Source organism: Strix aluco, chromosome 3 (genome assembly GCF_031877795.1).
Source record: "Strix aluco isolate bStrAlu1 chromosome 3, bStrAlu1.hap1, whole genome shotgun sequence".
In the NCBI taxonomy this organism is placed as follows: domain Eukaryota; kingdom Metazoa; phylum Chordata; class Aves; order Strigiformes; family Strigidae; genus Strix; species Strix aluco.
Genome location: NC_133933.1, coordinates 15,061,205 through 15,076,236, shown reverse-complemented (window position 1 = coordinate 15,076,236; position 15,032 = coordinate 15,061,205). Strand labels below are relative to the sequence as shown.

Below are 15,032 nucleotides of genomic sequence, written 5' to 3'. Positions count from 1 at the left end.
CAAGAAAAAAGTCAAAGTCGCTTGATCAAATATGATTAACAACATGCATAAGAAAATGTCAAGCTACTCCAAATAAGGCAAGTTCCACACTGTGTGTCAGAACACACAAAACAAGGTTAGCATCTTGCAGCAAGATCTGATGAAAAGCAACCTCTGGCTTTACATTAGCAAAAAGCTGCACTAAGCTGCAGGAGGAATAGTAAGAGTCATAATAATAAAAATGTACTACCCTATCTTAAGCAGACACTAGGTTTCCTACCTTATCTTTGATCTTTCGCCATGGAAGTTGACCAACTGCAAACTCCACCAACATGTAAAAGAGGGACCAGAGATCATCATGTCTACCCATCTCCTGGAGAAAAGAGAGATGAAGACTGAGGAGCAAAGTTCCATGCTGCTCAGTAGTCCAGGTGTGCTCTACAGATGAGCTACCTCATTTTAAAAAGCAGGAAGAGAAGTCATACTTCCCATTCAATGATTCAGAAGCCAGATTAGAGACTAAAGATGCAAAATCAAGCATTTATTAAACTTGGCAATGTCAATACAGTCACCTGAATAACCTGATTTGTTTTCATTTTTGTGAATATATTAGGAAAGAGTTTTTTATCTATACAACAAAGCACAAGTTTTCCATAGGATCCTCCCTTACTGAGTATACAGGAGTGGAATAGTTTTTAATGGGATGTGGAATAATCTAGATTAAGTAAAAAAAACAAACTGTGTGTAGAAAGTATTTTTTATTATTATTTTTAAGCTAAATGTTTTTCAAACTCTTTTCACAAGACAGCATTTCCTCAAGGGCTTTTGCAAAACATTCATCACTAAGCACCACAACGATTTACAGATTTATAACATTTCCACACACCGCTCTCCTCCTGGCCTAGCAAATCAGAAATTGAAACATAGGGATTGAGGCTGAAATTGTCAAAGCACATGAAGTTGTTTTTGCTGCTCAACATCCAATGTCTAGAACATAATTTCTCAGAATAGCATGCATTATACAGCGATTTTTGTGTCTAAATATACCTTCAGCTGATGCCAGCTACAGCTGGCACTCTTCAGCTCTTCCAAAAATTATACCTCAGGTTTCTCAGTGTCTCCCAGGAAATAGAATGAATTCATGATGGCACTCAACTGCCCTCGCCACATCACACTTTTCACATTCTGCAGACAATAACTTATTTTCCTAAAAAAACCTTTGATACTTCTTCATATGTCACAGGTCATCCTAGAGACTCATCCCAAATAAGGCCAGAAACCTGGAGGTAATACAGGAGGGACAATAGTTTCCATCTGGCAAGCACTTAGCAGTAGAACCAGATGACTTAGGTTTACTGTCTACACAGGAACATTACTGAAATAACAAAATGAGTGTTTTGAGAATAATGTTGGATGGGACTTCTAGAAGCATTTAGAATGAAACAGGACAGACACTATGTAAATAATGTCTCTTTCCAGGGAAAAATAAACCTCAATTTCACTAGGTGGCTCTTCACCTGATGGCATGATGTTAATATTAAAAATTCTAAGTGGAGAATGGATCTGGGGACCTGGCACTTGGTAATTCACAGCAAGTTCTGCTCAAAACTAGCAGCAAGCAGCCTGGCACTTAACCTGATTTCCAATTTAGTGTGGGTTGGGTTTTTTTTCCCTTAAAAAGTGCCTGATAATGCAATAATTACAGTTATTAAGGCTGCCAACTAGAGAGGATCCAGTAAATGAATAAGAATTTTGATTTTACAGTTAAGAGCCTTGACCACCTAATAGAATTCATCTGATATACTAACTTCTGTAGGTGACAAAACAGAACTCACACCTTACTCCTCTGCTCCTGAGAACAGGTTTCTAAGGAGAAATAACCTTGCTGTTAACACCTTATAAGCCAAAAATACTCACTCGGTTTTTGTGTGCATTCACTGAAGCATAGCGGACCGTTCCTCGAAAACCAGCAACGTTGCGAGGCTGAAGGGAGACAACAGAAAATCTCAGAGACAGAGCAGATTACTAAATCAGCTGTGCAGGTAACTCCTGAGAACTTCTCACCTATACTGTTATTCCGTATGTACCCAAGGGATACAAAGTTCTTAATGCCTTCATCTGCTCTAGCAGCCAGCTAAACAGACAGTGTTCTCCAATTCTGCATTTCTAGAAAGCTTATTTTACAGAGATGGCAAGGTGGTTACAGTGATGATAGGTTAGAATAGTAACAGTCTAGGCATAGAGCTGAGAACATTATCCAAGATCATATTTTCCTTTTTAAACTCTAGGTCAAGGGAAAAGCTAGTAAAGAAGCACAAGTGCAAAACTGAGTCATGAATCACATGAGCTAAGCAAAGCCTGAGGGCAGCCTGGTCAGGACAAGAACAGGGATCCCCTACTCTGACATAGAGCAGATGACCATACGTGTTTGCTGACACTGCTTGTCAACATCTTCTGCAAGACTTAACCAAATTAAGAACCTCTGACTTTCAGAGTTCTGTCTTGGGTTTTTTTTTTTTTTTTTCCAGATTCTTCCCAGTATGTCCTAAACCATGCATCTTTATTTTCTATTTTTCTGGTTCTCTGGTTCTTCACATCCTCAGGAAGCGAAGGCTTGATATTGTGGCCTTGGAAAGAAGGCAGTCCTCCTGTGACTGTTCCTCTGAGCTGGAGGCTTTTTCTGTTCTGGGGGATGAGCAACACTTCCAACTCTTTCCACTGCGGCCTCCACAAGAACATTAGACCATGTGAGTTCACTTACTGAAGATGTCATTGTTCTGAAAAAATTGCATTTAAATAGTGACATCCACCAAATCCTTTCGGCTTAGCTAGAAGCACCAGAGCTAACAGCAGTGCTTTCAAAATTCATGTGGCAAAACCAGGTTCAGGCCCAGACATCTTCCATCATAAGACTAAGCTGGAGCAAGGAACTAAACATACTCATAATTAAGGTCCTACTCTTGCAGAAACTTGAGCACATTAATAAGAACTCTAATTGGGTAACCTGTCCCACTTAGGTCAGTTAATTCATGTTTGTTCTTTCAGCTGTGCCTATGCTTTAAGAACTAAGCCCAAAACTCGACTTTTATTCTAGGGCACCCTTCTGTCAGTTTAAATATGTACAGTTCAGTTGCTTCCTTTTGGGTACAGAGACGTTGCTCTGACTCAATACTCTCAGAAAGAATAAAACTTCAAATGTTTTTTAAACAAGTTCACCAACACTGTGCCACTAACACACACCTGAATGTTATATAATGCAGCTCTTAAGTTATAGTGACTCCAAGCAAAAAAAGCTACAAGTCTATCTTACATCTCTTTTATGTTAATCAAATACTCCACAAGGAGGACCCGTTTGCATATCCCATGCACTTAATGCAGCATTTAATCTTGCAGTACACCAGCCTGAGCTATAAGCTACTTATTTAGCAGCAGGTAATAGTCAAGATATTATATTCATGATCATATACCTCATTCCTCCTGGAGCATACATTTAGGATTCTCACTGACAAATGACTGCAAAATGTTTTTCAGAATTCCAGTGAATTCACTGATGTGAGTTCCTGAAAAGCAGAATACTGGCCACTGGAATACATCTGGTAGAATCAGCCATCACTGTAAAACATCCCCTGCATATTCAAAAGCAAAAGAACATTCCTCTTTTCCATTATGAGTGGAAGCTAGTGTGTTTGGATACTTTTCATGAGCCATAAAGTAAAAGCATATTGTGAAAAATTCTAGTGCGTAACCTGTAATGTTTTCAGAACGAATACTGTTCAATGTTTTCAGTCCATGGGAGTTTGCCTTTGATGTTCTTTTCCTACTTCAGTGTCTTCAGTTATCAACTGTGTATGTACTAAACCAAGTACCACATGCGCTGGTTTCAGTACGGTTGTCAATGTCCCTGAAAATCTTTTTAGATCAATACTTACTATTTCTGGCAGACAGGCTATCTTTGCAGTCTTTAATTAGATCTATTCTGAAATCAACTCTAGGCAGTTTGCAAATGTATTCCCCTCCTCTTTCAGAAGCCAGCCAAAAGCCCAGCCATCTTTTAACTGTGCATTTGTCCCACAGCTGACACGAAACAGTTCACCAAGCCAGTCCTGCTGCTGAACCCAAAGGGGTCTCTCTCCAGTCCTCTCTCATGTGATACCTCAGCAAAGGGATAGCACTGCAACTGAGCAAAACTTTGCAATTGTTTTGACAGGATGTTTAGACCTTTGAACAAAATAGGCAGATTCTAACTGTGTTAACAGCATCTTTTTCTCATAAAGGTTTCACCTCTTTTAACCATATTTGGCTGCCCTGCCAGTCACAAGGCAATTAGTCATGCCTTTTGACAGTGTCACTAATCACTGCAATCAAATATTTCCATGGCTACGGAGATACCTTGTTCTTCATTCAAACAAACAGCTCCTGCTTGAGCGTTTATTGTAGCACATGCTGTATACCTAACTGTTACTGACTTTTCTTCTGAATTCATCAACATTAATTTTCCAGATGATTTCTTTACACACTTTCTTCCAGTTAATAAACTTCAACCCACCACTGCATTGCCCAGCAGTGGAAAAGAGCCTGAATAAAGCATCCTTGCTGTCCAGACTGGTCCAGGTTTGACACAGAACTGTAATTGTAAGAGTTAGGAACTTCAGACTATGGAATCACATATAACCCAACTAATCTGAATCCCCCAAAATGATAAGAAGGTAATAAGCTAGCAAGCTGGAATACAATTTTAAACCATACATGACTGACTTTTTAATTTTTCCACATCAGTTTTACTATCAAAAATGTTACTCAGGGTAAAGTATAGTTCTTCCTGCGTTTAGATTGTGTCTAGCACAAAGCTAAAGCAACTTATTACACAGAGCTGTCAGGGAGATGAGAGAGATATGAAGTAGATTGCATTGCGTTAGAAGCTTGGTTTAAAATGAGTTTTAGCTTGGGAGAATGTGTTAGATCACTACCACAGAGCAAAAATTATACTCTGTGTTCCTTTCGATATATTAGCAACGTACACTACCTCATAAAGACAGAATTAGATAACAAAACCCTGTACGAAGTGGATGCATTGTTCCAAACTGTGCTCTTTCGCACCCATCAGCTTTTCATCATTCTCCACTTCAAACATTCATATCATTTGTACAAGTGTCAACAGTGCCTCCCTTATGATTCACATGAAGTCTGTCTTTCCTGCATATGCTTCCTTTATTTCAGGAGTGCTCATACTTCCTCATTAATCTGAATCCCTGCTCCTTACACCATGTTCATACATAGAGATTAAAATTTTTCCTCTTGCCTCACTGGTCTCTGGATTGATATTTTGAATGTCTCTGTTTCCAGCTTCCTTCCTAAAAACATATTTGGATGCCAGTACTTTCCTCCTGCCATTTCTTATGCCTGTGGTACTCTCAGGGAACACAACCACTGGTTCCTCCCCAACTTTCTGGAAGCCTGTGCAAACACCTCATGAAATCCACCAGCTTTGGCCCTGGCAGCCCTGCTGTCATCTAGGATCATTAACCCACCTCTCCTGGCAACAGGAAAAGGATTTCCAGCAGTAAGAAAATGAAAAGAAAGTTAGCACAGATTGAAGAAAAGGTGGTAAGGGTAGAGAGGAAATGCCACAGATCATGGGAAGCACTTGGAGATATATCTTGGATTGAAATGACTTGTTGGAAAAGTTGTGATAAGAAGGAAAAGTGAAAGGAAGCTTTAACTAAACTAAAAGGAAGTATCTCTGTGACTTTTAGGAATCTCCTGCTTCCATCAGTTAGGCACATGGGGGAGGTGGAGGGATATGCATCCTCACCTCTTCTGCGGAGATGAATTTTGCACCTCTTATATGTGTTTTGACTTGCTAATTTAAACAGCAGCACTTTGTGGAATCATTAATGACAACAGCATGTTTTATCCCAATGGGGAGTCAGAAATGAAGAGGAAGCTGGAGCTAAAAATATAAGGTAACTCCCCTCCCCTTGCCTCTGAAACCACAGAAGTGACAAGTCTCTGGCACCACCCAAATGTCTGCCAGCCCATCAGGCAGAATCCCAAGTGTTCTAGGCCTCTGCATCACATTTAGGTAGCTGTCACAATCCTGCTGAAAAACAAACATATCATGAGGGAAAAAAGAAAACCAGGTGTAATTCGGACTTCCATATATAACAAAAGCACAAAACAAAATGAAAACCCAGAAGCATGGTGATGGCTCACTCACAACTCATAGCAGAGATGGTTACGAGCAGCGGATGGGAAGCCAACGCATCAAACACAGCCTCAAAAGAAGAGCCCAAAAGAACTGTAAAACAGAGAGAAACCCAAAGAAAAACATGATAAAAAACAACAAAATGAGAAAAAAACAGAAATGAATTAAAAAACAATTCAATATTGTAACCCTCCAGAAACCTGGGTCTCTTGTTCAGCTGTTGCCATCTCCCAGCATCCTTCCCAGGGCCGTTGGTCCATGCCATATTTAGTTTCATTTAGACACAGTGTTGAGTGAGCCTGTGTGGTTTGTGAGTGCTCTGTAAAGTGGTGAGAGGGGTCCCTCTAGAGACTAACTTCCCCCTGCTCACATATCACACCTAATAGTATAAAAAACAAAGTTGAGAGCAGAGATGCATACAGCCTAACCACAGGTCAGTTGTAGGGTTCTACCGTGATTTTCCTTCCTACAATTATCTCTTCCTGCCCCAATCAAACTGATCTAATGACTAGCAAGGGGATTGGCTCTTTCTCACCTCTTCCCCTTTTCACCCAGAGCAATTTCTAACGTTAGCGCATAAGTTTCTGAAAATGAACAGAGATGTTCCCTTCCCCATTTGAATTGTCATGGGTACCCACCCAAGATATTTGGCTTTTTCTGCAACCACCACCTTGCTTTCTCACCAGCAATCTCCATAGAACCACTGCCTTGCCAACTTTACAGGCTTCACAGCCCCCAGCTTCAGGCATCTTCCCCGACGATTGCTGCAGTGTTCCACCTAGAAACAGGGGGTCTCCACTGTTCGTGGTGGAATGCAGCATGGTGGTTTGAAAGAGAGCAGAATGAAAGTCAGTGCTGCTTTTAGACCATGTGAGCAGTCACTGTATCTTAAGATGTGAATTGTACAGTATGGAAACATAAGGGCCATCCTGGTCAGAGGCAAGACCTAATATCATAATGTATTATATAACCTTAAAACTCAATTCAGTAAACTGAGGAAAGACCTCAGCCAAGAGATACTTATTCCAACAGAAGTCAACTAATCAAAAGCAGTCAACCCAATGGAGTTTCTTATTTGAGTCTCAGTATTCCTCTTCCCTAAAAACGTGCAAGTTCCAAGAATTCTATAGATTTTGCATGGAATTTAGTTTTGACAAAGTTACTTAATAGTCTCCTACTATTCTTTCTAAAGCGAAAGACCTGAAGGAGATGAGTTAAAATGTCATATTTCCTTCTTTACTTTAGGAGAATTCAAAATTTTCAGTGGATTTTAACATCAGAAAAAAACAAGGTAATAGTTTTGTCTTTCTGAATAGCATGCACCAACCATCATGCAATTCCTGCGCCAGAACTTGTGCTGGAGATGAGGATGCCTTTCTCACATTAGAAACAGGGCTAAAAATGAGCATTTTTTAATAAAAAACTTATTCCAGCTATAATCCTGTTATTCAATTATCATTCGATTTTTAACAAGAGAATTTTGGCCTCAGAGCTGCACTTGTTTCTCACATGCATGGTCCTATAAGGGAACAAGTAGAACAGAGTATCCCCAAGGAAATCATGGGGAGTGCCAAGTAAGAAAGATAAGCTTTTCATGTACTGTAACACAGAGCAGGGGAACCACTGAACTGGAACTGTTCTGAAGTGCACTGTAGAGTGTTAGATGCATCTTATTTGGGATTTACAGCTTTTTTTTTTTTTTTTTTTTTTTCCCTGGAGTCAGATGAAGAAGATGGCCCTTTCTGCCAAAAGGAAGAAGACAAAAGACAGTCGTGGCAATCACTGAGATGCAGCAGAGCTAAAGTTTAAATCTCTCCATGTCTTGGACAGACATGAAAACCACACCTCCCTCCTTCCAGAGCACACCCTCACCGCTAAACTACAGGGTGCTTTGAGATGCAAGTCTAAGAACATCCATGTTGGAAAGGATCCCTTTTGCACAGAATAATTGGATATTTATTACCAAGAGAGAAAGTGTATGACAGGCACTCTGTAACCTGGCAGCAAATGCACTTACCTGGTAGAGGGGAAACTTGACCTGCAATCCAACTCAACATTCATTTGCCCATGGAATGAAGCCCCTGTTCCCTTACCACTGGACACAGTAATAGTTTTCTGTTCCTCTGTCTGTAGTCCAGTGGAAGAATAATCAGAGCTTCAAAGTGGAACAGCATCAACCAGAAGGAATGACACATTCAGACGTACCATATCCCGCCCCACAGCTTGGCAGTAAAGGCTCTTGAAAATGGAAAATGGGATCTCAGTTCCCTGCAGGCATATATGCGATTTGAGCCTGAGCTGTCCTTCCTTTTCCCATACCCCCATAGCACAAGAACTCTAACCAGAGAGCTGCTACAAAAAATAAAACCACCAACAACCTGATACAGATGATCTGAGGTCACCCTCACTGAACCAGGGCTTCCAGGAGGGGAAAGCAGAGAAAAGGCTAGTAATAACAAGAATCAAGAGTCCCTGCTTGCTAACAGATTTTCAAATTCATCAGCTGGTCTGCTTTTCAGACATTTAATTTCAACTGCACTGGCTTTCTGTAGTTGTAATGTTTTAAAGCAGAACATGAACTCCCTTATCAAGACCAAATTTGCTACTCCAACAAGGAAAGTAACAACGAGAACCTTTACATAATTTTAACGATGATGTGTTTTGTAACTAATCCATTCGCACAGAAATGGCATTTCTATAACACATGAAATGTGCAATATTTTCAAAGACATAGATCAATTTTTTTCCCTTTTCCCCATCTCTGTGTGAACCATGTGACTATGCTGTGCTTTCAGCCTTTTCTCTGATCACCTTTTTACAATACAAAGTTCAATAAAAAAATTATATCCCTTCCTAAGCTAATGCAGTACTCTTGAATACTACAGTTCCACAAATCTGTTTATTCTACTGCAAAGTGCTAATGGCCTACATAAAATTACAGCTTCACATATGTTTCAAGTACAAAGTAAGTATGAAAGCTACTGGGCTTCTATGTTTGAATATTTGGGGTCCTAGAATGTAGGAGTTAATATCCTTTGTGTCATTTTATAGCTCATTTTCCACTGGGGGGAAAACTACTTACTAGAAAAACATACCATACTCTCCTCTTCTAATACCTTGTTCACTGCAGCGAAGTTTATTTTTAGCACCAGACATTTAGACATTTGGAAAATAAATATCTTTTCCCCAATTAGCTGACACATTTCTGCAGCCCTCATCATGCTCGTCTAAACAGGCTATGCACTGTTCTGCCTACAACATCTTTCTGCCCACTGACTCACAGAGCCACCCTTGCACATATACAGTATCTTCAGCAAGGCACTGCAAACTACTGCAGTGCAGTCTGAGCCACGAGGAGATTGAGATGTAATCAATGGGCTGCAGCTGACTAAGCTAAAAAAATGCTTGCTGAGCATAACAGCCCAGCATCAGATCCTGCAATAGGAGAGAGACTCTAGGAAAAACATAGCCTCTCTATTTTCAAATAAATAATTAAGACCAAGCTGCTAAACCCTTGATGACTTTCAATTAATATTTGTGGGAATATGTTTCTGAAGGCTGGGTGTCACTGACAGAGGAAAAGTATAATGCTTTCTGTACTGCACATTAGTGATGTAACTAGCAGACCTGAACAAAGACCAGTAAAGACCAAAGAGTTATTGTCCAAAACCTGAACTACATTAGCACAGAAGACCTTCAGGACACAGAACACCTCCACTATACAACCATATGTTGTTCATCACATTATCTGTATAAGAACGTTTACATCTATTTTCCCCTCTGAGTTCAAATTTTCTTCTCAGCCTTAGTTCTCCATATCAAACATGTTCTGCTACTCTAGCTCTGCTGTAAAAAATAATGCAAGATGAAAATTTTGACTTGTGCGCCTTCTATAGAAGATACTTCCACAAATGTAAAAAAACAACTTTTCAATTAATTCCCCCGCTGCTTAGTTCTGCTGTCCTAAGATGTGCATCAACACTGACTGTTTATGCTGCTGCATGGCAAAGGTGGGTTGTACAACCAGGATATCAGAGTGAATAAAAGTGCTCATGTCTCTATCTGAACCATGGCAGAAGGTTGCATACAGAGGAAATAATAGTTAAATCTCTAAAAAAGCTCTCCCTATAGCAAGCTCTTTTAATAGTACATGGCAGAGATGGCCTATACCCATCACACTGTGACCAACACAGGCTCTTTGCAACAACAAGGCCAATAGATACTCAGTCCACCTCAGATCAGTCTAAAGTTTTCTCTCAGGTATACTATGAGAACTCTGAAAAGCCTCCCCCATCTCATCAAGGGTCACAACAGTGATCTCTGATTTGTCCTGTATTGCTTTCCCGATGACTTCTAATGTTTGAGCACCTTCTTGAAAGCTGTTGAGTATCAAACCTGTGTTTTCACAAAGCTATTCCATAACATCATGGTCTCACTTATCAGTGATACCTGTCAGCTCATACATCACAATCATATACGTGAAATTAGAACTGTTCTCCCCCCACCTCCCCAAACACACACAATGAGCATCACCTTTTATCTACACAGAATTTCACCTGCCAGTTTATAGAGTCCCCCCACTATTTTCTATGCCTTACCACAGCACACTCAGTCCCATCGCTGCTATTTAGACTGGTCTCAGACCTGCATGCATGTACTGTATTACTCTTCCCGATGCACGCTGACTACCTGTGCATCCCTTTACTGGTTTAAATTGCATCCCTTTACTGGTTTAAATTTATGACCCATCTCACTGAATACCTTGTTCCTATGTAACCAAAGAGAACAGAGGCGCTCTCGTTTGCTTCTCAAGACTTCATAATATTTTACATACTTTTATAAAATTCCTTTTATTCATTTTCTTCCTTGGGTTATAATCACAATCTTTTCGATCCCTCTTCATTTGAGTTTGTCATTACTGTCTTCTGAATATTGTTTAGATCTGCAAGACTTTCTTTGAAACTGGATGGGTGGTATCTTATGCATCAACTGTTACCTCATCTAGATTTGTATAAAGGCACTAAAAAAGGTTTTGTAGCTTTCATCATCCTATTCCATATGGACCATAACAATTGCATCACTGGCTCGATGCATCTCACCTAGTAACTCAACTCCAGTCCTAAAGAAGGTGCTTCTGGATATCCTACAGGTAGGGTACATGTAGCTGGGCAGATGCAGTCCCCTTGCATTCTGTTTATCTGGCATGTACAATACTAATTTTTAGAAGGTATAATGTTGGTTCAGATGCCATACACCAGAATGAATACTTGAAACTCTCCTAAAGAACAAAATCAGCAGAAATGTGGCTAGCTGGGATGTAATTAGGAAAAGTCTACACAGCTTTTGTAACAGAAAGTAGCATATCACCAACAGTGTTCCCTGCAGCATTTGTGCATATAGACAAGGATAACCTAGTCCATATAGTACATCTGAATTTTCAAAAACATCAACCCCTGAGAAAGTCCACACTTCAGGAAATTACACTGCAAGGGACGATGTTTCTCTCTCATTTGAGTGGTGGCAATTACTGTTGTCCTTTAAAGAGGCAACAAACTCTTAAAGACCTGCACACAACAAGAGCTTTATGATACAACCTGGTCAAAGTTGTGTTTTCAGCTTCCCCTCTCCTGTTACATTATTGGTCATGTCATGAAACAAAAAAGTTTTGGGATAAGCCAACTTCAGAACCTGATTTCCTTTAGACCAAAGTTTAACTGTGAGATTCTCTATGTTTAACAAAAACTTTGGCATGAAAAGCATGAAAGTTTTGATTTAATTTTTTCCTCTATGGTATTTATATGTAGCACAGTAAACAGACAAACTAACAGAGCTGTAGCAGTTGTGAGAGCAGTTAGCAAAACAAGGCTGTGCAGGGGCCCAGAAACTGCTCAGCACAGTGTGGGCATGACTGAGGTACAATGATGGTGGTGATGGGCCACAGGGCCTGGTGCCCAGCATGGCTGATGCAACTATTTTTAGCACATTGGACACCTCAACCCAGAAAAAGCCCCAAACAAAGGACGTGGTCATCCACATTTGGCTGCAGAGAGCACCTGGTGCCTCTGCAGTGGCCTCATGTGTAAGAGAAGTACTCTGGCTGAGGTGCAGAGTTGCCAGGTGAAGGAGCTGTGGTGAGGTGGGAAAGGAGGTGAGCAGACTGTGTAGCATCAGGGAGGGTGAACAAGATATCAACAGAATCTTCACAGAGCCTCTGAAAGTGAAAATCATGAACCCTGAAATGCAAGGAAAAACTGACAAAACTTTGAGCAGTTATGCTCAAAGGAGCAACAGATGGAGACTCCCAAGAGGAAGGAAACTAGCAGCACAAGAGAGGCTCCTGCTCCACATGTACATCTGCAGTTGCAAAATGGCTTTAGTAACCTGGGAACTAGTGACAAGGAACAAGACCTGTCAGGAGAGCCAGCCGAGCCTGAACCAAATGTCCATATCAAGAAGCAAAGGTGAGTGATGGTCACTGAAGACTCCTTCCTGCAGGAAATGAAAGCCCAATCTACTGGCCCGACTTGATGTCTCCAGAGCTTTGTGGCTTGTTGGGGGCCTGGATATGGGATGATAAGGACAGACTGCCAAGGTTTGTGAGGCCCTCTGACTATTAACCCCTGCTGTTCATTCAAAAGCACCTGTTTTTCAAGAGGTGACTTTGAGTATACTGAGTGAGTCCAGATCTGGGGGCATGGGGGCCTGGGTGCTGCCCTCCTAAATCCTGCCAGTAAGTAGGAAGAACTTAGATAGAAATGGATGCATCCTGCAAGTCAACACCTAGCTATCAAAGAATTGGCTTCTATGACCATGGGTCACTCTTTAAGGAAAAAGAACTGTTGGTGAAAGAAGGGACCCATGTGACAGAGTGACAAGAGCATCATTGAGAAGGCTTTGCATCTAGGCTTGCTAAGCTAGTGAGGAGGGCTTAAAGCAGGTACAGTGAGAGAGGATTACCATAACCTGAAAAGAAATGGAAAAATGGAGGGTGTGAGGAGGTGCCCCAGGAGAGGATGACAGAAGCTCTCATGCATTCCCTGGGAAAGCAACACAACTGGTAGCCCACCTCAAATGCCTGTCCACAAACACCTACACATGTGAAATGAACAGGAGTTGTTAGTGGTCTATGTGCCATTGCAAAACTATGATCTCACTGGCTTTACAAAGATGTGGTGGGACAGCTTGCATGGCTTGAGTGCTGCAATGAAAGGAAAGAAGAGCTGGGAAAGCAAGGGATTGGGTTTGCACAGGAGCAGCTTGAATGTATGAAGCTCTCCTTGAATGAGGTGATGAGACAGTCACTACTGATGGGTAAGTGATCAGCAGTAACATAATGGTAAGCACCTGCTACTGACTGCCTGATCAAGAAGAAGAAACAGATTAAGGCTCTTTAGACAACTGAAGGAAGCCTTGCAATTGCAAGCCCTGGTACTCATAGAGGGCTTGAGTAACTCTTCTGTTTGCCTGGAGAGGCAATATAGCAGGGTGAGGCAATCCAGGAGTTTTCTGGTGAGCATTGAACAGAACAAGAAATGAAGGTTCGGAGTCACAAAAAAAAGGTCAACACTGAACAGGAGCACAGTTTCTTCTCTCCAGCATTAGATCACTCACCCAAAGTTTGGAAGTCTCAGGTTCAATAACCTCCTCTCCTACAGGGGTTCCTACATTCTCACCTGACAGCAGAGTACCACAAGCATCATGTATTTAAGCCACAGGTAGAATGGGAGCAGGCGTGTTGTGATCTCTCTCATTGGGGCTTTACAGCTTTGCACAAAATTAAGACATATTCCTTAGAAAGGAGACCTCAGGAGTCTCACAGCCCTGGAGATGGCCCTGTTTACTGTGACTAAGTAGTTTTTCCACTCTCTGTTTCAGTAAATATGTAAGTATTGAGCACCAAAAGATATTACTAAGGGTAATGGACAGGAATACTTTGTGAATTATCACTGACAGTGCTCTCTTGAGAAATGGGAAGTCCCAGGTCAAACATATCCTGCTGAATACAGATCACAGATCTTAACCACTATTTGCCACCTTTCAAACAGGAGAGAATGGGACTTGGAGGGGCAGGGAGGAGCAGTGAAGAACTCAGCATCTCCCCTAGCAGTTTTGTCAAGCTGCCTGTCTTTCCCTTCATTTCCCTGTCCTCACAAGTGAAACCAAATCTTCTGGAAAGATTGTATTTTTTTGCACTAGCAGTCTGTCCTGTTTATCATAATAGCCAGAGTCCCTCCTGCTAGCCAGGATGTTTACTCTGATCCAAATGCCAGAAATGCATCTGATAGCCAAAGTAACAGCCTTCAGCCAGGCCCTAAGCAGTTTTCAACACTCAACAGACACAAAATGGCTACGTGACTGATGCACATGTGCTCTACCTGTCCAAAGGAGTAACTATCAAAGACTGACTTCTACAACTCTCAGAGAAAAATTCTTGCGAATGCTTCCTTACACACCTTCTGGCTTCAACCATCTTTATAGTCTTTATAGTGCAATGTGAGCTCCTACAGACTGTTTTCCAGGAGATTTTTACAACATCTGGCAAGGGGCAAGTGGTAGAGGGGTGAGACTTTTTCCACGAAAGCAAATCTGTGTGACAACAGCTCTTCTCCGAAGAGTAGCATTTGTGCTAATATTAGCATCCCACATGAGGTAATCAGTTTTGTTCTCCTAGAAGCACAGAATAAATTCAGATTCAGAATAAATTTGGATTTAGTTAAGCCAAGTAGCCCATAACTTTACAAATGCCAAGCAATAAAGTTGAACTGTCCAGTAGCTATCATCTGTAAAAACATACAAACCAAACACATAATATTCATCAGAAGCTTAGCAGAGTAACAACTCCCTAAGT

General features: G+C 41.0%; 1 protein-coding gene across 7 annotated transcripts in view; it reads right to left on the bottom strand.

Moving 5' to 3' along the window:
• TTBK1 (tau tubulin kinase 1) overlaps positions 1 to 15,032 on the bottom strand; it is a 131,414-nt gene that overhangs the window by 64,204 nt on the left and 52,178 nt on the right. For 3 of the 7 annotated variants that reach the window (XM_074817436.1, XM_074817433.1, XM_074817435.1), the window contains 2 exons: positions 1,897 to 1,962; positions 260 to 352 (listed from right to left, as the gene is read on the bottom strand). In XM_074817436.1, coding sequence (XP_074673537.1) covers positions 260 to 352; positions 1,897 to 1,962 — 159 coding nt within the window. The other 4 variants (XM_074817439.1, XM_074817440.1, XM_074817437.1 and 1 more) reach the window with 4 other exon arrangements.